Here is a 20,413-nt window from a genome sequence, read left to right as displayed (position 1 = left end):
AAATAGTTTGTTTTTTTTCCTTAAATTACCAAAGCAATTTGAACAAGTATTAATGCTGCTGTTACAGTTGTTGTTTAACCTGAGGGTAACCACAAGTGAACAGCCCTATACTCAAAGGCATTCCAGTCACAACCATCCAATCATTTTTTTCCAAGCCAATATATCTAGAATTATGTCACCATAATTTTAAAACAGTAGGGTGTAATGAGGGAAATTTGGCTGCTATTTCTAACATGGATGATGATGATGATGTGTAACACATATATCACCACCACCACCACCATCTAACCACAACAAAACCAATACTTTTAGGGAAACTTATTCCTATTCAGTGAAGGGATTTTCAAGTGCAAATTCACTCTCTCCTTCACAAAATCTGGGTAGGAAGAAGAGAACACCATGTACATACTCACACAACTCTCAAATAAAACTACTAAATAATGTTTAAGAATGAGAATACTAAATAAACAGCCTGAACAGAGTTGGTTTATATATTTTACTTGACATAAGTATTTAGTATCCTTTACTACTTGAAAATATTAGATGTATATATACATGAGCAAAATGCCTCCCGTCCAATGGACGGTGCTGAGTTGTCAAACATTTAAACCAAATTTTCTCAAAACAACTTGTCTGACCGTAGGCCTCCCCTTTGAGAAATATTGATTTAACCTAAATTTGAGACACTGTGCATTTTTCTCGCGTATGCATAGTATCGATTGCAACAGCTGATGTACTTGCACGTACAAATGCACGTTCCCACGGCTTTATCGATCACATTCTCACCTGGAATCGATTCTTGTAATTTCATCAAGACTTATACACGCCCTGATATTGTCGGTACCTACATATCAAATTTGAGCGCAATCGAATGAAGGATGCCTGAGATCCTAGAAGTCACACACACACAGACAGACAGAACGGATTTTATTTATAATATATATATATATATATATATATATATATCTTGATGTCAGCAGGTTCCATTCTCCCAAAATTCAATGATGCTATAATCAGAGGTATCTCCCCCTCGTCAATTGCTGGCAAAATTTTTGCAAGAGGACTCTCTTGAATCACCTCATTCCACAATTTTCTGCCAGGAAGTCAGCGTGGATTCTGTTGTGAGAAGGGACACTACTGATACGATCTTTGTTGTAAGACTTGCCCAGAAGTGTTTAGAGCAGACTCAGGCCTTGCTTATAACTTTTGCTAACTCACAAAGAATTTTGATACTTTGTGTTGCAGGCAGTTTGTGAAGATCATGTGCATGGTGTGTCAATTTTATGATAGCATGCTGGAGAGTGTCAGGAGTAATGGAGACATAAAAGAGTAAAGACACCCTTCGGTCATGAATGACCATGGGATTGCACCGAGGAAGTTCCCCTCCGAAGTACAAGTCTGGGCAAGGTTGTTTATGGAAGACTAGCAGTCACCCATGCATACCAGCCTCCCCTTTCCAAGCCATCAATGTTATCCAAAGAAATGGCAAAGGCTGATACAGCTTGACACCAATGACATCACAACTCATTTCTACAGCTGAGTGAACTGGAGCAACATGAAATAAAAAGTCTTGCTCAAGAACACAACACACAACCTGGTCCAGGAATCGAACTCACTACCTCATGATTGTGAGCCTGACACTCTAACTACTGAGTCATGTACCTTGACAATGGAGACATATTTGCATCATTTTCTGTCAAAACAAAGTCATGTCTCAGCACCTGCCCATTTCAGTGTTATACATTTTGCTATGTTACAGGATGTCTTCAAAACATCAAGATATGATGGCAAATTATTCCATCGTCACAGATTGCAAGCAAAATCCAAAATTAAGCCTCTAAGTGTCTGGGGATTGTTCACACAAGACAAGTCCAGCATGCAGGCATGAGTCAATCAATTGTCAAACACCTACAACGATTTGGCCCCACTATCAACACTACAAAAAAAAATAGAAGTCCTACACCAACTTGTCCTAAGACACCAACTTGTCCTAAAACATGTATAGAAAGGTACTTCCTAGAATAAAACTAAGTGGGACTGAGCTGAAAAAATGTAGACAATTGCAAGGAAAAGGCTATTTCAGAAAAACTGCAGCACAGAATGAGGGACAGCCCAGGTATTGATATTGGTACTAAAATAAAACAATGCAATCATCCTTCCATCTCACTTTTATGGTGCTAAATCTTGGACAATGTATTGATGTAATTCTAATAAGGCTCAACCATTTCCACATGTCTTACCAAAGAACGATTCCTAATATAGAGGTTCTCAGATGTGCTAATGCATCCAGTTCCTTTGCCAACTTCAGGCAAGTCCAGTTGTGTGCTTGGAAGGAAACTAGTGACAAGGGTTCCAAAGCATTTGAATCTTCACATATCTGTATAGCAGAGGCCAAAAGAGCAGCTCACAAATTATATTCTAACAATTCTGGTGTAAATAAACATTAGTGTGCAGTCTGTGCAAATATTTCTCTGCCAAAATAGGGCATCTTCAAACTTGGTGGACAACCTATCATATCTGTGTGTGTGTGCATAAGTGCATTTCCATCGTTGGATTAGCTGCTTTTAAAGCTGGAAGCTTTTGCTGCCACTAACCACTGAAGTAGGACGTAGGCCAAAGGTCAAGGTTCTTTATGTATTCGGTAAGACATACTGGAGCATGAAAAGTTAACATTGTCCTGATCCGGGGATACAACACAATGGCAGTATTGAAATCTGAACAGTATTGAGCTATTCAGTTGCCCAGTACTTTACATTTCCACACATATATATTGTAATAATTGTGAGTGAGTCTAAGGGAGATACTACAGTGGATTTGAGAACTTTTTTCTTATTAATAATCATGATGTAGTTGTCAGCTGCCCTAGAAGAAACAGAATAGGTTAATCAAAGGGAATATGTGTAATAACTCACTCTTCACTCTATCACCACTAATCCCAAGTCCTTGTATGCTTGCAAATGCACATTTGGAGGCCAATACATGATACATGTATTGTCATTAAGAAGTTAAAAGATTAGATTTAGATGAGAAGTTAGAGGTTAGCAGAAACAAAGATATTAACAGATTTTATAATATTTATATCTATAGAAACCACTTCCTGATGGGGTTTAGCTGTTGTTTAAAGGTATTTTGTCTTTGAGCTGACAAGAGAGGGAGAGAGAGCACATATATGTATGTGTATGTGTGTGTGTGCACATGAGTGTGTGGTTGAAGTATCAATAGAAGGCAGCAGCAGAGTTTGGTGGAAGCAGAGGGACATCAAATAGATCACAAACGCCTTCACTGTCATCCAGGTTGAACTGGTAGTCTCGGTCACTGGGTGGAGGACTCAGGCGCAATAGGGGTTCCAAGCCTGAAAAAATAGCAAAAAGACACAGATATTATCATATCATAATTTAACACTTTTAGCATTCAGATTACTCTGTCAAATATAATGTATATTTATTTACACTGGTTTGAATTAATCAAGCCTTGCCTCATACTTTTGAGATTTCAAAGATGTCATCCATTATTTTTAGAATGACATTGTAGGATATGTGTAAGAGTTTGAACATGGCCAGTTTGAACATAAGACAGGTAGAATATTTGGACCAGATATGGCCGGTTTAAAAGTAAAAGAGTTAATATTCATTTTCCAATCTGAATTTCTTGATTTTATATCTGTCATACATTTTGTGACACTGGCACATATATTGTATATTTTTAGAATGATAATGTAAACTAAATGTGAGAAACTAGATCTAGCTGGTATGAACATAAGACAGGTAAAATATTTTGGCTGGATATGACCAGTTTAAGCACAAGCCATACACTCTCTAAGCACACACCATCCACACACACTTCATATAAGAAACAACACAGTTACCACTACATAATGCACATCACAACAACTAGTCATCTACAACATACGACACCAGTGCAAAATAACCTCCCTCCGACAAGTCATCCTAACGAGACGTCTGCGTTAGCTGGGTCATGCCCTCCATTGTCAACCAGGAGAATTCATCTACGAAGCAATTGCTCCAGCTCCCCTTCAGGGTTGGCAAAAGCGATGTGGTGGACAACGAAAAACCTGGCTGATAACAGTCAAGGCTGATCTGGAACCCAACCTAGGCCCCCATGTCTACGGCGTTCGCCGCTGGAATAAGGAGTGGTTGGAGATCACATGGTCGTTAGCCTCAAATCGCCAGGCCTGGTCGGTGTTTGTGAGAGATGCAGCATTGAGGATGAATGAAGCCAGCTCAACCCAACCCGGGTGAATGCTGTCTCAAGACAAGACAAGAAACATACACCATCTACATCACCACACCAGATGAAAGGCTATACACCTGCCATCATAGACAAACACACATACATATAATACAAACCTTCTGTTGATATGAGGTCATCAAATTCATCATCCACATCTGGAACCGAAAAGATGAACAGAAAACTTCAGAAATGCTAGGAGACAGTAAGGAAATAATGACAAATGTTCATAGTTTAAGGAGAGTTAATTATCTTGCTTAACAACACATTATGATGCATGTTGAAACCCCACATAAAGGTATTTAAGCCGTAACTATCTCATTCCTGTTTTTTTATTCATACATAATAAATCTAGGAACAAGACCCTTTCTCAACAGCTCAGCTGCAGCTCTGGAAAGGTAGGTACCACACGTCTGGTACATTTTTATTTCTGTAAACAGCAGGAGCACTGGAATATGCCAACAGTTTTATAAAGCCACTCATAATTTTTAAGATGAAGTTTCAGGCAGCAATGTTGCATAGAAAGCTCATCTAATTTGTTTGTTTGACATAGTCAAGTACATAAAGAACAGAAGATTAAGAGGAGGAGGAGATGGCAATGAGCTCAGTTCATTAATAGATCAGAAAAATGATAATCATATATTAATCCTCATTACTATTAAAATATGTAACTCCTTACTCTACTTAAATCTACACTTACATGGTGATAAATTTATAAAAATAAGGATAAGATCGTTCTTTTAAGTACCGATCATATCAAGTGGCCAGCATGGGAATAAAACCTTCAAAGGTAATAATTATTATCAAAATTATAATTTAGGGTATCTAAGAGATACCACCACACTGGAAATAGCAGTCAAAACGTAACTCTAAAACCACATTAAATGTTCATACAGCACCAGGTGTCTTCTCTCCTGGTGTTGTATGAACATTTAATGTGGCTTTAGAGTCAAATTTTGGTTGCTATTTCCAGCGTGGTGGTATCTCTTACATAGTGATAGATGGAAGAATGAAAATACTATCTTATCAATTACAATAAACATTTTCAAAGGCAAATAAGAAAAACACTAACTCACACACACACATACATACACACATGTGCATACATACACATATTTATTGTTGGCTTTAATTTGTTTGAAACTCACCAAATGTTGATTTAGAACCACCAAGGAAGATTGGAAGACTTTCTGAAAATATAAGAATCATATGTATGATAACAGCGATTAGGAGCTCGTGACTAGAAGCAAGGAAACATATATATACATACACACACAAGTGTGTATATATATATATACCCCCATCTCTAACTTCTCCTCTGACAATATTATCTCCTCCATTCCTGAAAATAATCCGAAAAATACACCCACTTGTAACTGCTGTCCTGGGTCCATCTGCCCTCTAGAAACCCTTTCTAGAAGATCTAATGTAATTTATAAATGCACCGTTTTCAACACATTACACAATTCTACAGCTATACGTATAGGGTCAACCATAAATTTTAAACAGCGATATGCCGCTCATCGCAATTCTTTTAGATACAAGAAACACAGTAAATCTACAACACTCACCAGATATATATATATATATATATATATATATTTTACATGTGTGTGTGTGTTTGTCTCCCACCATCACTTGACAGCTGGTATTGGTATGTTTACATCCCTGTCACTTAGTAGTTTGGCAAAAGAAACTGATAAAATAAATATTAGGCTTCATAAAATAAGGCTTCAGGTTGATTTATTCAACTAAAAATCCTTCAAGGCGGTGCCCCAGCATGGTCACAGTCATATGACTGAAACAAGTAAAAGAAAATTTGATGATGCTAAAAAAAAAAAATCATCAAAAAAAATGCCTCTCTTACCTGAAACAAGGGGTGATATCTGTACTGGATTATGACTTTGAGCAGCTTTCCGAGGAGATGATCTTGTGGCCATTCGATTGGCAGGAGATAGAGGTGATTTCACGGGAGATTTCTGAAAGATGAAACAAATAAATAGAAACCAAAGTGGACTCAGCTAGAAAAACCAATGAAGAGGGAGGTGTCAAAATATACAAGAAGGATTTGAATGAAAATCGTTAAAATCAGTGGTTCTCAACCAGAGTCCATTTAAGATTTTGTGGGGGGGAACCAAAGCCTTGTGAGTGGATTTGGTAGATAGAAACTGAAAGCAGTCCATAGTATATCTCTATATATATAAAGCTGAAGTTGTCTGTGTATGGCAGGTTTTGTAGCCTTCAACTAACACTATCTCCTCCGAGACCCTGTGGCGCAAGTTGACTAAAATTGAAAGTATGATAGAAGAAGGCTTGTTCTTCCTTCCGTAGAAGAAAAAATTCAAATCGGACCATGTTAACACCAAAAATTATTTACATCAAAAAGGTGCTTTTTTTCTATGAAAATCCCTATTTTTTACGATTTTTTTACTGTGTCGCCATTTTTCAACCAGAAAAATGTTCACTTAAAGAGAATAACAAGCTACATAATGCAAAATTTTTACTTTTCAAAAATTCCAATTCTAAAGGGTTGAAAAGAAAACAATCCTGAGCAACACTGGGCTATACTGCTAGTATATGTATATATCTATGTGTGTGTGTCTATGTGTCTGTGTTTGTTTCCCACCACTGCTTGACCACTGGCATTGGTGTGTTTACATCCCCATAACTTAGCAGTTCAGCAAAAGAGACTGACAGAATAAGTACCAGGCTTTAAAAAATAAAGTCATGGGGAGGATCTGTTTGGCTAAGCCCTTTGAGGCGGTGGGTGCCCCAGCATGGCTGCAGTAAAAATGACTTGCTTCATTATCAGATTTTAATTCATCCAAAAGGATGAAAGGCAAAGATGACCTTCGAGGAATTTGAACTCAGAATGTAAAGATGGAAGAAAATGCTGCTAAGCATTTTTCCAGTGTGCAGTCATTCTACCAGGTTGTCTTATTATTATTATTATCATTATTGATAATAATGAAAATAATTGTTTTATACTAAAGGCACAAAGCCCGAAATTTTGGGGTAGGGATTTGTTGATTACATTGACATGTGTTTTTCACTGGTACTTAATTTATCGACCCCGGAAATAATGAAAGGCAAAGTTGACCTCAGTGGAATTTGAACTCAGAACGTAAAGACAGAGGAGATGCCACCTTGCCCAGCATGTCAACAATTCTGCCAGCTCACGAACTTAATAATAATATTAATAATAATAATAATAATCCTTTCTACTAAAGGCACAAGGCCTGAAATTTTACGGGAAAGGGGCTAGTCATTGACACTGAGCCCTGGGTTTCACTGGTACTGAATTTATTGACCCTGAAAGGATGAAAAGCAAAGTCAACCTTGGTGGAATTTTAGCTTAGAACATGAAGACGGATGAAATGCTTCTAAGCATTTCACCTAGCATGCTAACAATTTTGCCAGCTCGCTGCCTTAATAATGATAATAAAAATAATAATAATTCTTTTTAATATAGTTACAAGACTAGCAATTTTGAGGTGTGTCGGTCAACACCATCAACCCCCAGTATTAGAGACCATAACTTCATTTCATCTACCCTGGAGAGATGAATGGTAAAGTTGACCTCAAAATGCAAAGAGCCAAAAGAAATATCATGTGATAATTTTTCCAACACTTTAATGATTATAACGACAATGTTGACAGCAATCACAGATCACCCACTTCACAGGTGCAGGCGTGGATGGGTGGTAAGAAGCTTCCTTCCCAACCACATGTGTCCAGGTTCAGTCCCACTGCATGGCACCTTGTGCAATTGTCTTCTACTATAGCCTTGGGCCAAGCAAAGCCTTGTGGGTGGATCTGGTAGAAGGAAACTGAAAGAAGCCCATTGTGTATGTACGTGTGTGTGTGTGTGTGTGTATCTTTGTGTCTGTGTTTGACCCCCATCGTCGCTTGACAACCAGTGTTGGTGTGTTTACATCCCTGTAACTTAGCAGTTCAGCAAAAGACAGATAGAATAAGTACCAGGCTTAAAAAACAAAAGTACTAGAGTAGATTCATTTGACTGAAATTCTTCAAAATGGTGCCCCAGCATGGCCACAGTCTAATGAGCAAGACAGGTAAAAGATAGAATTAAAAGAAAAACTAAATAACAAATAAAAAATTCAATTGAAAACATATTTATAAATAAAACAAGATAAAGATTTATTTACTTTTTTCAGTTTCTGCTGTGTCTTCAGAACACATTTCGTATCCAGAACCGAAGGATTCTGGATTTGTTTCACTGTGTTCTGTAGAATTTCTATCTTTTTCGTATCATCTTGGAAAGGAGGCAACTGATCAACTTCAGGCGCTGAAGCCTCACTGTCTTTGTTCACCAACATCACATCAATAGGACCAGAATTACTCTTCAAATAGATTTGGTAATTCTATGAAAAAAAAAAAAAAAAACGGGAAGAATTGAAGCATTTTTTTGTTTTTATTTTTCATTTATTTATTTTTGATATCGCTTTGTTGCATGAATGAACACACAGAAGCAAGAAACTCAGAGTAGCCAAGAAGTGAATGGTCAGCTTTGAACAAAGACATAAATACATACATACATGCAAGTATGCACACAAGTATATATACATACATACAAACATATGAACATGCATACATATATATATGAATACATACATACAGATATATACATTCATACATACAGATATATACATTCATACAAACATACAAATCTCTTATATAAAATCCGTTCTGTCTGTCTGTGTGTGTGTCTTCTTGGATCTCGGGCATCCGCCATCCGATTGCGCTCAAATTTGATATGTAGATACTGACAGTATCAGGACATGTATAAGTATTGAAAAAATTACAAAATTCGATTCCAGGTGAGAATGTGATCGATAAAGCCGTTTTTGTTCTGCTTTTCTTCTGTCAACCTGTACATAACTGCACCTTCCATTTCTTGTTGTTTTTGTACTGCTTAAAGGCACGTTTCTTTCCTTCCAAGCTTACTGTTTAAACCATGTTTGTGTTCTCCCAGTCAACAGCCTCATCATTACTGTTACTTTAAACTCCTTGGTTGCATATTTGTGTGAATAAAATCGTTTTTCTTTGGAATAGAAGAAAAGTCTATCTTTATTTCTTCTTTTGCTGGTGTCTCAAATTTAGGTTAAATCAGTGTTTCTCAAAGGGGAGGCCTATGGGACGGTCAGATAAGTTGTTTTGAGAAAATTTGGTTTAAATGTTTGACAACTCAGCACCGGCCATTGGACGGGGGGCATTTTGCTCGTACATACATATATACATACAAACATTAATACATACATACATACCACCACCAACACCACCATTGCTACCACAACCACTCGACAACTGGTGTTAGTGTGTTTATATCCCCATAACCAGGGGTGTAGCTAGGATGGGACAAGCAGGGCACATGCCCTGGGCGCCACTTTGAGGGGGTAGGCGCAATTTTGTCCAAGATCATTTTCTAATTAAGCCATTAAAAAAAATTTTTTAACCTTTTCATGCATGGTTTGTTTTGCTTATTGCCATCCATGCCACTAGACTGAATAGGTGTTCTTACTTGACCTCACAAAATGCATGTGCTGCTTTTTGGTTTGGCGGAGGGTATCACAATTTTGATGCTTGCCCTGGGCGCCATTTTCCCTAGCTACACCTCTACCTGTAGTGGTTCAGCAAAAGAGACTAAAGGAATAAACATCAGACTTAAAAGAAAAAAAAGTACTGAGGTCGATTCATTCAACTAAGAATTCTTCAGCCATTGTTTCATTCATTGCTCATATTTCACAACTCAGAAGCAATGTACGTAGTAAACACCAATTCTACAATCTGATCTTTACTTGGAGAATGAATCCTTTCCTTGCAATCTGTCATAACAGTTCCTTGAACTTTCTCTACCGTTCTTCTCTTAGTTACCAAGCTTTTGGAATACCCATCTCCACTGCTAATTAGGTCACCTAGACAACAGAAGTTATCAATCACTTCTTGAGAGCCTTTCAAGTATTTGACAAAAATTTATTTTGTGGGTATTCTAATTGCTAACCACTCCCGTACTACATCTTGTACATATGAAACCTACCTTTTCTGTCAGCATGCCTGAGATCATACTACTTTGCTTGTGTACCCATTGTTAACATTTTTTTGGTAGGCAAGAGGGGAGATGTTGTAGGGAATTAGTAATAATGGTACACCCCTCCCACATGACAAATGGAATAACCTAGTCACCATAAGTAAAGAGAAGTAGGTGCTAGTTTAGTATGCGGTCTACCACGTCTCAAACAGTAAAGCCAGGGTTATCTACCTTAAACGTTCAGTTAATAAAGGAAACCAATTTTTTCCATTATACAGACATTAGGTAGTGGGTAGCGAACTTCTTCACTACTTCAGGGAGTGACGACCCTGCCTGACACAAGTTCCGGGCTCAGCTGGCTCCGGCTGACAGTACCCGGTATGGGCCCCTATCCAGGGTTACGGAAAGGAGACAACCTTCAAAGAAATCCGGAGTGGAGCCCCGAAGGCGGTCTAGTGTTCGACTCGACACTCTTCCGGCAGCTCCTGCAACCAAGCTGGTGCCAAACGTAATGCACTGCACTCCTTCGGACTACATCAGCAAGGTCGAGAGAGAAAACCTGACGATTGGGCTACCCAGGACTTTCTTATCTCTAGCCCAGGCCTGCGCAAAACTGGAGAGGACATTTCAGTGCTGCTGTAAAAAGCTGCAGAAACAACACGGGAGGTAACAGATAGGACTACACAGCCACAGCAGGAAATGTATCAGGACATGAAATGTAAAAGCCGGACTAGACTACTTTATGCGCAACTCCATTGTCTCCCGAGACAAAAAAGATGCCAACAACAGACATTAACAATAAATTAAACAGCAAGCTGAGCCTGAGTGAGATTTTAGAACCAATATTTTTCTTTGTAATGGATATACCCATGACCACAGCAGTGACTCTAACAGGAAAATCAATACAATAACTGAGTGGTACAATATGTGTTGCAAGGTGTGTGGAGCCATAGTATAATATCATGAACGATAAGGGAAGATGGTTGGAACAAACAATAACCTCATTCAGATCAACGAAGCAAGATTTGCTGCTCGACGAAAATACTATCAAGGAAGAATGCTGAACGGTAACAACACTCCTCTCTTCAAAGACAGTGATGCAGAACAATGAAACAACAGGAACCATGGATGTAGAATTGATGGGCTGTGGGTTTTTGGTCCCAATCAAGGCTCAGATTGTCAATACTTTTGTGTGGAACAGTGTGACAAGAACAGTCTGATCCAAATTATTGAAAGAGAATATGAAAAAGGTTCACTAATTCATTCAGATGAATGGCCCACTAATAATTATTCAAATGTCATAGGTTATCACCATCTGACAGTGAACCATCAACAACACTATGTGGATCCAGTGACCAGAGCACACACTCAGGCCACTGAGTGATCATGGATAGATGCTAAAACTATGATTCTGAAAAAAAATGATCTCTGAACTATCTGAAAGATAAGGTAGATAACCCTGTTTGACAACGTGGCAGACCGCATACTATATTAGTACTTTAAAGTGAGCTGGCAGAAACATTAACACGCCAGGTGAAATGCTTCGCGGCATTTCGCTTGCCGTTACATTCTGAGTTCAAATTCTACAGAGGTCGACTTTGTCTTTCATCGTTTTGGGGTCGATAAATTAAGTACCAGTTACGCACTGGGGTCGATGTAATCGGCTTAATCCCTTTGTTGTCCTTGTTTGTCCTCTCTATGCTTAGCCCCTTGTGGGCAATAAAAAAAATATGAAGTACCAGTGTATGTAGTAGGCGGTTTACTAAGTATACTGTATACCGAAGTCAGGGTTATAACAATCAAACATTTTAAGGATTATAACACACACACACATATATATGTTCATCATTATCACCATCCTCATCATTTACCATCCATCTTTCATGCTGGTATGAGTCGGATAGTTTGACAGGATCCAAGGAGCTAGAGAGCTACATTAAGCTCCAATGTCATCTGCTTTGGCATGGTTTCTACAACTAGATTCTCTTCAAAATGCCAACCACTTTACAGAGTGCACTGGCTGCTTTATTCATGACACTGACATTAGTGAAGTAGCCAAGTAACTTACAAGACAGAATAAGAGCCCTCTCAACAGCGACAGGTGGTAAAGAGGGTGGTGGCTTTATGCCAGGTGATGAGAGGCTATAAAGTAAGACAGAGACAGACACAAGTGTCTTGCTATATATAGGAGTGGGTGAGAATAGCTAAGAGGGAGACAAACATATGGTGAGGAGGTGTTAAAGAGTAGTTTCAAGGCACAACAAGGTGAGTATAAGGGACAGCATAGGCAGGGGATCAGGAAGGGTGGGAGAGAAGCTCATAGGAGTATGAGGGGAGAATGACAGACAGTTAATGATGGAGGTGGGGTAGAGATGAATGTAGTGAATGATGAACAAGAGGTTGATGTATGGTCAATGGTAAATATCAGTATGAGGGTGGGGGAGGTGAAAGATAGGGGAGTGGCTCAAGAAAGAAAAAGTGATGAGTAGCAATATAAGAAGGGTGGGGAAATTGCAGTATAATAAGCATGTGCACAGGTCGGAAAATAGGGAGAAGACTTGCAAGGAAGGAGAGTAGGAGAGGAAGAGAGTGAGATATACAGTGACAGAGATGGAAGTCAGAGATACATAGGGTTAACTATAGAGAGTGGGTAATAAGTGGGAGAGGGTGTTGATAGCAGATATGAGAAGATACTAAGAATGATAACATATTTGAGAGGATGTAATATATATCACCATTATTATCATTTAGATTCTGTCATTTATTACATATGAAAACACAAACATACACACATGTCTGTGCTTGTATGTGAGTGGGACTGGGAAGTATCTCCATCATTTGGGCAGTGGTGATATCTTTCACATAAACCTAAGTCCAATAACTTAGTGGCTCAGCGTGCAATTTGAAAATGAATAAAGGTTTCAGGAAAAGTATTTCACTACAGAACAACACCTGAGAAGTGTCGTGTAACCCATGCTAGCAAAGAAAAAAAAAGTAAAAAACAATGATAATGATATACATATATCATCATCATCACCATTATCCTCGTTTTCACATGTACTTTTCCAGGCCTGCATGAATCATAGAAGACTTCAATGAAATAAAAAAAATTTATGGCCAGATGCCATTACTGTTACCAACCACCACCTGCAACCAACCAAGATAACAATTCCCCCAGTCTACCGTTATCATGAATGAACAGAGACAACACAGACAAGTGAGAATTTTTGCATTGTGCAGGCGACAAGGCAACCTCACTTGTGCAGTTGCCAAATAAAATGTACCCAGATCCCTTTGTAAAGTAGCTGGCAAATGAGAAGAGACAACGTAGCATCAAGAGGACTCTTCAGTTTGAGGACATAGTAACCTCTTTACTGCTGGTCCCATGACAAAATGCACACAGTACACTCTGTAAAGTAGCTGATGCGAAAAAGGGCATCCAGCCTGAAAAAAAAAAACCATGCCAAAAGTGGAATATGTAACTTAACTGATCCTCCAAGCCATTTAGAATAGTAGTAATTCTGAATAATTCAGATCAGGTGATTGTATTAGGTTGTCCGGAAAGTTCGTGCCGATTTTTAAAGGAAAGAAAAAGGTCAATAAATACTTGCCATTACATTTTTAATCAACCAAATATGAACCATTTTGTTGCACAATGCATCTCCATCTTTCCTTTAACTTGAAAATACCCTCTTCCCAGAATTGAGGTGGTTTCATGGCAAAGAATTCAAGGTATCTTTCTACGTCATCTAAGGAATTGAAATTTTTACCATTAAGACTATTCTGCAGAGACCTGAATAAGTGGAAATCCGAAGGAGCAATATCTGGTGAATATGGAGGGTGGGGTAACACATCCCAGTCGAGCTGCAGCAATTTTTGTCTGGTTACCAAAGCATCAAGTGCCGAAAATGAACTTTCTTACCTTCCATTTTAAAGGGTTACAGAATTAACACAGGTAATAGGAACATAAACTTTCTTCCACGAAAAGATAGCTTAAACTGTGCTCTAAATAGAGGTGTAGTCAAATCCTATTTTAAGGACTCAACCATGTTCTAAAATAAGTCGAAAGGTAAGCTACTATAAATAGGTACGAACTTTCCAGACAACCCAATATTAAATTTAGAAGCATACTAGGTGTGTCACAAGTAAAAGGAACCTAAAACACCAAGTAGTTGTATTAAAGTAGATGACATACGAGGCCTACCACTCATAAATGCCCACAAAGTGTTGAATACCAACCAAGTTAGAATAGGGAGAAAGATGGAAGTTTTAAAAAATATAGATACGTATAATGAAAGCAAGAATTTTTACTTACACCTTTTTGATCTGGAATTCTCAATTTTGTCCCTGAAGGTGCTTGTATGGATAACAATGTGCAATCAGGGAACACTTTACAAATATCTTCATAGCTAACATATGCCAACCTAGAGAAAAAAGTGTGAAGGAAAACAACCAAGGGAAATAACTCTTGCATGGACAACAGCAAGAGTTTCAGTTAATCCAATCAACAGAACAACCTGCTCATGTGGCTGAGCACTTCACAGTTTTTCAGGGAGATTCAGCGTGGCACAGAATGTGACAAAGCTGGCCCTTTGAAATACAGGTACTACTCATTTTTGCCAGGTGAGTGTACAGGAGCAACATGAAATAAAGTGTCTTGCTCAAGGACCCAATGCATGGCCAGAAATTGAACTTGTTATCGTCGTTGTCGTATATTATAATGACTATTATTTGTATAAAAAGTTAATTCAAGATACGGAAGAAATTAAAGAAAAAAATACAAGAAATCTCCATCAGCTTGTAAAGGATACTGACTATTAGAAACTTCCTCTATGACATTTTTAATACTCTGTTGGACCCAACTTTTGTGTTTGTCCAATTGTTTTTCTCTTTCTTCTAGACTTTCAATCTCTTTTTTCAAATTAACAAGGCGATCTGATATTTCTCTTGAATTACATCCTGGTCCGGCACCCCTTCAAAGAAAGAAAGAAGATCGACAAAGTTAGCATGAATAATCGACCAGGGACACATTAAATAAGGAAACAAACAAGAATCTTTAACCCTTTAGTATTTAAACCGGCCATATCCGGCCAAAATATCTAATCTGTTTATGTTCAAACTGACAAGATCCAGGCTCTCACACCTACCCTACAATGTTATTCTACATTAGGTAATTACACCATCAAGATCTTGAAGATATGGGATAATGCATGATTAATTCGAATCAATGTGAATCAATAAGCATTGTGTTTGATAGAATAATCAGAACACTAAAGGGTTAAGGTTAGCAGTCTGCGGCATGCCATCTTGATGATGAAGTTGATGATATGTTCATGAGAAATGAATCATTTAAGCATTATGTGCATTTATGTGTGTGTGTGAAGACACATAGCCTAGTGGTTAGGACGTTGCGCTCACAATTACAAGATCGTGGTTTCAATTTCCAGAGTGATGGTACATTGTGTTCTTCAGCAAAACACTTCATCACACATTGCTCCAGTCCACTTGGCTGTAAGTAAGTAACCTTGCAAAAGACCGGTGTTCTATTCAGAGGGAATGATGTCAACCCACTGCCTGCCTAGCCAGTTGGGTGACATCATACACAAGCTACAAGGGTGTCAGGAAGCGCATTGTGAACAACAATGTAAAACAACATCCTACAGTCTGTTGGATACAGTGATACATATATACATTTTTTTCTTTTACTTGTTTCAGTACTGGACATTTGCCGGCTAAAGATAGCAGCTATCCGTCCTTACTCATAATATATAAACAGAGAAGCAACAATCAGTCACTGATCTTACAAAAAGGTAAAGTAGCTGGTTTTAAAATCTCTGAAAGAGATTCACATAGTAACAGTGAGTCGTTAACCAGCAGGAAAAGATATTTTCCTGGGGTTAAAATGCAGTAACATTTGTTCTGCATAGAACAGTCACACAAAAGTGGCAACAGATGTAGCTGTGTGGTAAGTAGCTTGCTTACCAACCACATGGTTCCGGGTTCAGACCCACTGCATGGCACCTTGGGCAAGTGTCTTCTACTATAGCCTTGGGCCGACCAAAGCCTTGTGAATGGATTAGGTAGACGGAAACTGAAAGAAGCCCGTTGTATATATGTGTATATATATATATATATATATATATATATATATATATATGTATGTGTGTGTGTGTGTGTGTTTGTCCTCCCAACATCGCTTGACAACCGATGCTGCGGTGTTTACGTTCTCGTAACTTAGTGGTTCGGCAAAAGAGACCGATAGAATAAGTACTAGGCTTACAAAGAATAAGTCCTGGGGTTGATTTGCTCAACTAAAGGCGATGCTCCAGCATGGCCCCAATCGAATGACTGAAATAAGTAAAAGAGTAATATATATACACACACACACATGTATATGCACTATATGATTTCTCTGTCAAGAATTTCTAACAGGAAAATTCCTTACATGTCTATCTAACATGTAAAACTTTGTAATTTCTATTAGCAAATGAAACACATGTAATGGTGAATAAATAAGAAAAAATTTTCAATTTCCTGTTTTGTTATACACACATCACACAAACATAAATAGATTATTTATTTGTGTATATAAGTTGCACTTTTTTTATATACCACTCTTTTTTTTTTGCATGTGATTTATACATGAAACTAAGAAATATTGCGCAAGATATTTCATCATTTCTGCAACCAGCTGTTACAGTAAACGTTGAGCCATGGCAAGGATATATTGTATACGAATGCATCCATCTTGAATAAATTACCACATTCTTCAATGTATAAAAGCTAAGCCTGGGAAAGTTATTCTAGATCAGGTCTTTTGAGCTTGTGGACTGGATGTAAACATACTGAAGAAGAGGCCAGCAGCTAAAGCGGTATGATGAACTGTATGGGTGGGGAGTGGATGGTAATGAGTTAAATTATTGACGAAAAACAGAAGTGAGCATACGTAATGGAAAAATTTGAAAAACACAAAGCAAATGGTATGGAAAAATAAAGAAACACAGAAGGAGTGAATGTCAAGAGAGAAAAGAATGGAAAAAGTCAGATTTCATAATAGCTTGTCTGTCATGCTGTACAAGAGTCAAAGAGGGATAAAAGGGTAAAATTTACCTCATGACAAAGATTATCATCATGGCAACAACTGGTGTGAAGAGAAAATCATCATCATCATCATCACCATCATCATCATTTAATGTCTGTTTTCTATGCTGGCATGGGTTGGGTAGTTTGACAGGAATTGGCCAAGTCAGAAGATTGCACCAAGGCTCTGCTGCCTGCTTTGGCAAGGCTCTACTACAGTTGAATGTCCTTCTTGAGACCAACCACTTTACAGAGTGGACTGGGTGCTTTTTATGTGGTGGTACCAGTAGCAGCAGTAAGCTCACCAAGTGAAGTAACTTGCAGGATAAGACCCCTCAAATGGGTGGGGGGGTTATAGTGAGGGATGGAAAAATAGGTGTTTTGCATTAGAGGAGAAACATGGCTACTTCAGGTGGGGGAAGAGAGAGATAGAGAAGATGGTGAAAACATGGAGAACTTGCCAGGGAGGAGGACAGAGGACAGAATCCATTCACTCAAATTACAGAGAGGTGTATACTGTGAAGTGGACCAAGGGATTAGAGAGGGTGAGTGGGTGTGCGAGTTCATCATATATTGCTGCTTTCAAATTTAAGTTTGTGGGATTTACAGAAAACAAGAGAACTGTTGGGAAGGGGTTTTCCTGAATCAGAGAAAGTTGTGAGTTATTAGAGGAAACACAAAGAAGCCATACAGAAATGACATGAAATGGTTACATAGTAACTCTACTACAGATAAGATTAATCCTTTAGCATTCAGATAATTCTGTCAAATGTAATGCTTATTTATCTATATCGTTTTGAATTAATCATGCATTATCTCACAGATTTGAGATTTTGATAATGTGATTGTTTATTTTCAGAATGACATTGTAAGGTAGATGTGAGAGCTGAAACTAGCTGGGGGTGAACATAAAACAAATATTTGGGCAGTTTAGATATGGCCAGTTTAACTCTTTAGCATTCAGATTACTGTCAAATATAATGCTTATTTATTCATCATCATCATTGTTTAATGTCTGTCTTTCATGCTGGTATGAATTAATCATGCATTATCTGCCAGATTTGAGATTTTGAAGACGTGATTATTTTTAAACTGACATTGTAAGATGTGCATGAAAGGCTGGATCTGGCCAGTTTGAACATAAAACCAATAGGATATTTGGGCCTCATATGGCTGGTTTAAATGCTAAATGTTTAAAGGATACCAAAAATTCAGTGGTATTTGCCAGTTTATGAACCACTGAATTAGATATTTTGGTATCCTTTAAACATTTAAACCACCCACCATTAATAAGAAGACAAAATGGAGTTGGCATCCATATAATTCAATACTACCCTTTGGAATTGCACAAATCTGAACAGTTTAAAGTCATCTAATTTTATTAAACATGACAAACTGGGGTCAACTTTGCCTTTCATCCTTTCAGGGTCAACTAAATAAGCAGTAGTTGAGCACCAGGGTTAATATAATCAACTTACCTACTCCCCTGTGCCAAAATTTAAAACCATTATTATTGTTGTTGTTGTGGTAAGCTAGCAGAATCATTATCACATTAAACAAAATGTTTAGTGGAATTTTGCCCATTTTTATGCTCAAGTTCTACGGAGGTTGACTTTGCCTTTCATCCTTTTGGGGTCAATAAAATAAGAACCAGTAAAATACTGGGATCGATGTAATCAGCTTCCCCCTCTCCTCAAAAACTGCTGCCCTTGTACCAAAAATCTAAAACCATTATTGTTTTTAGCACCGAGGAAGAAAATATGATGACCAAGTGGAGCTATGCCAAAGCAATGAGTGGCAAGTAAGGTGTGTTGCCATCAAGGTGGGGTACAGAGGGTTTGTAAGTCAGTCCCTCCACAGAGCTTACAGTAATATGCTTGGAATGAAAAGGGCCAGAAGGCAGGTGACCATTAGGTTGGTTGTGGAGGCAGCAAAGGCTGCTTCAAGTTGACTGCAGATCAGGAGGTGCAAACCCTGGAAGGGGCACTGCTACCAGGGATCCAGAGATAGTGCCAACTAGACAAAACTGGGGATTGATTTTAATCCCAGCTGGGTCATCTGGGTGAGGCTGTCTAATGTTGAAAGACCTAAAATACCTAACGAACCCAGGAAACATCAAACACAATGTGTCCTGGTGCATTACAGGATGATGTATGGGAATGCATACTTACTTCCATTGGATACTGTTTTTTGATTTCTTTTCTATTAATCCGATTCCTTCTAGAACATTCGTGATGTCGTATATCCGTCGTTTCTGTCGCACAGCTAATGTGTCTGCAGCCTGTAAAAGAAATTAAGAGAGAAGGGTTAAAAAAAACTTCAGCAGTATCACTGCTACACCACACCAGACCACACACCAACACCATTATAAACATTAGATATAAGCCAGTTAGTGAGTACCTATGTGGTGGTTGGCTGACTTGCTCCAACTAGCAGTCAAATCACCCATTTCCAAGTTAGGAAAAAATTTTTTTTTAAATGCAGGCAATGTGACTGAGTTCCTTTTGAGTGTTGAGCCACATGGATCAAAGTGGCTGGGTTCCTTTCGAATGTTGGGCCTTTGGCATTATGTAGTGCTTGAGAAGAAAACCCATCATGCTGAGAACAATTGCAGTCGTGGAAGATATCAGTGTCATGCAAATGGCACCTGTGCCGGTGGCACATAAAGCACCCATTACACTCTGAGTGGTTGGCGTTAGGAAGGACATCCAGCCATAGAAAACCAAGACAAATTAGACTGGAGCCCGGTACAGCCTTACCAGCCCTGGTCAAACTGTCCAACCCATGCCAACATGGACAATGGACATAAAAAAAAAAGAGGATGATGTGGTCCTGAGTTTCCTGCACATAGGTAAAAGGCATGATGGTCACAACCGGAATGTATTTGATTGATCAGGGCTAAACAATACCACCTTCACATATAGCAATAGGGGAACTTCAATGTGATAACTAAACAAGCTAGAAAAAGCAACCACATCTTATTTTAAACCTTTGAAAACCAAACTACCTGAGAGTGTCCCTGGCTCTATGACAAAC

General features: G+C 38.4%; 1 protein-coding gene across 1 annotated transcript in view; it reads right to left on the bottom strand.

Moving 5' to 3' along the window:
• Positions 1-1,524: 1,524 nt before the first annotated feature.
• LOC115221451 (transcription factor E2F5) overlaps positions 1,525-20,413 on the bottom strand; it is a 41,549-nt gene continuing 22,660 nt past the window's right edge. The window contains exons 2-9 of the mRNA XM_029791636.2: positions 19,549-19,658; positions 15,109-15,270; positions 14,613-14,721; positions 8,418-8,633; positions 6,116-6,227; positions 5,397-5,438; positions 4,368-4,406; positions 1,525-3,352 (exon numbers count right to left, since the gene is read on the bottom strand). Of these exons, the coding sequence (XP_029647496.1) occupies positions 3,216-3,352; positions 4,368-4,406; positions 5,397-5,438; positions 6,116-6,227; positions 8,418-8,633; positions 14,613-14,721; positions 15,109-15,270; positions 19,549-19,658 (927 nt within the window). The 3' untranslated portion in view covers positions 1,525-3,215. The remainder of the gene's footprint in view (positions 3,353-4,367; positions 4,407-5,396; positions 5,439-6,115; positions 6,228-8,417; positions 8,634-14,612; positions 14,722-15,108; positions 15,271-19,548; positions 19,659-20,413) is intronic.

The sequence above is a fragment of the Octopus sinensis genome, linkage group LG18 (genome assembly GCF_006345805.1).
Source record: "Octopus sinensis linkage group LG18, ASM634580v1, whole genome shotgun sequence".
Lineage (NCBI taxonomy): Eukaryota > Metazoa > Mollusca > Cephalopoda > Octopoda > Octopodidae > Octopus > Octopus sinensis.
This window is presented reverse-complemented; position numbering and strand designations above follow the sequence as displayed.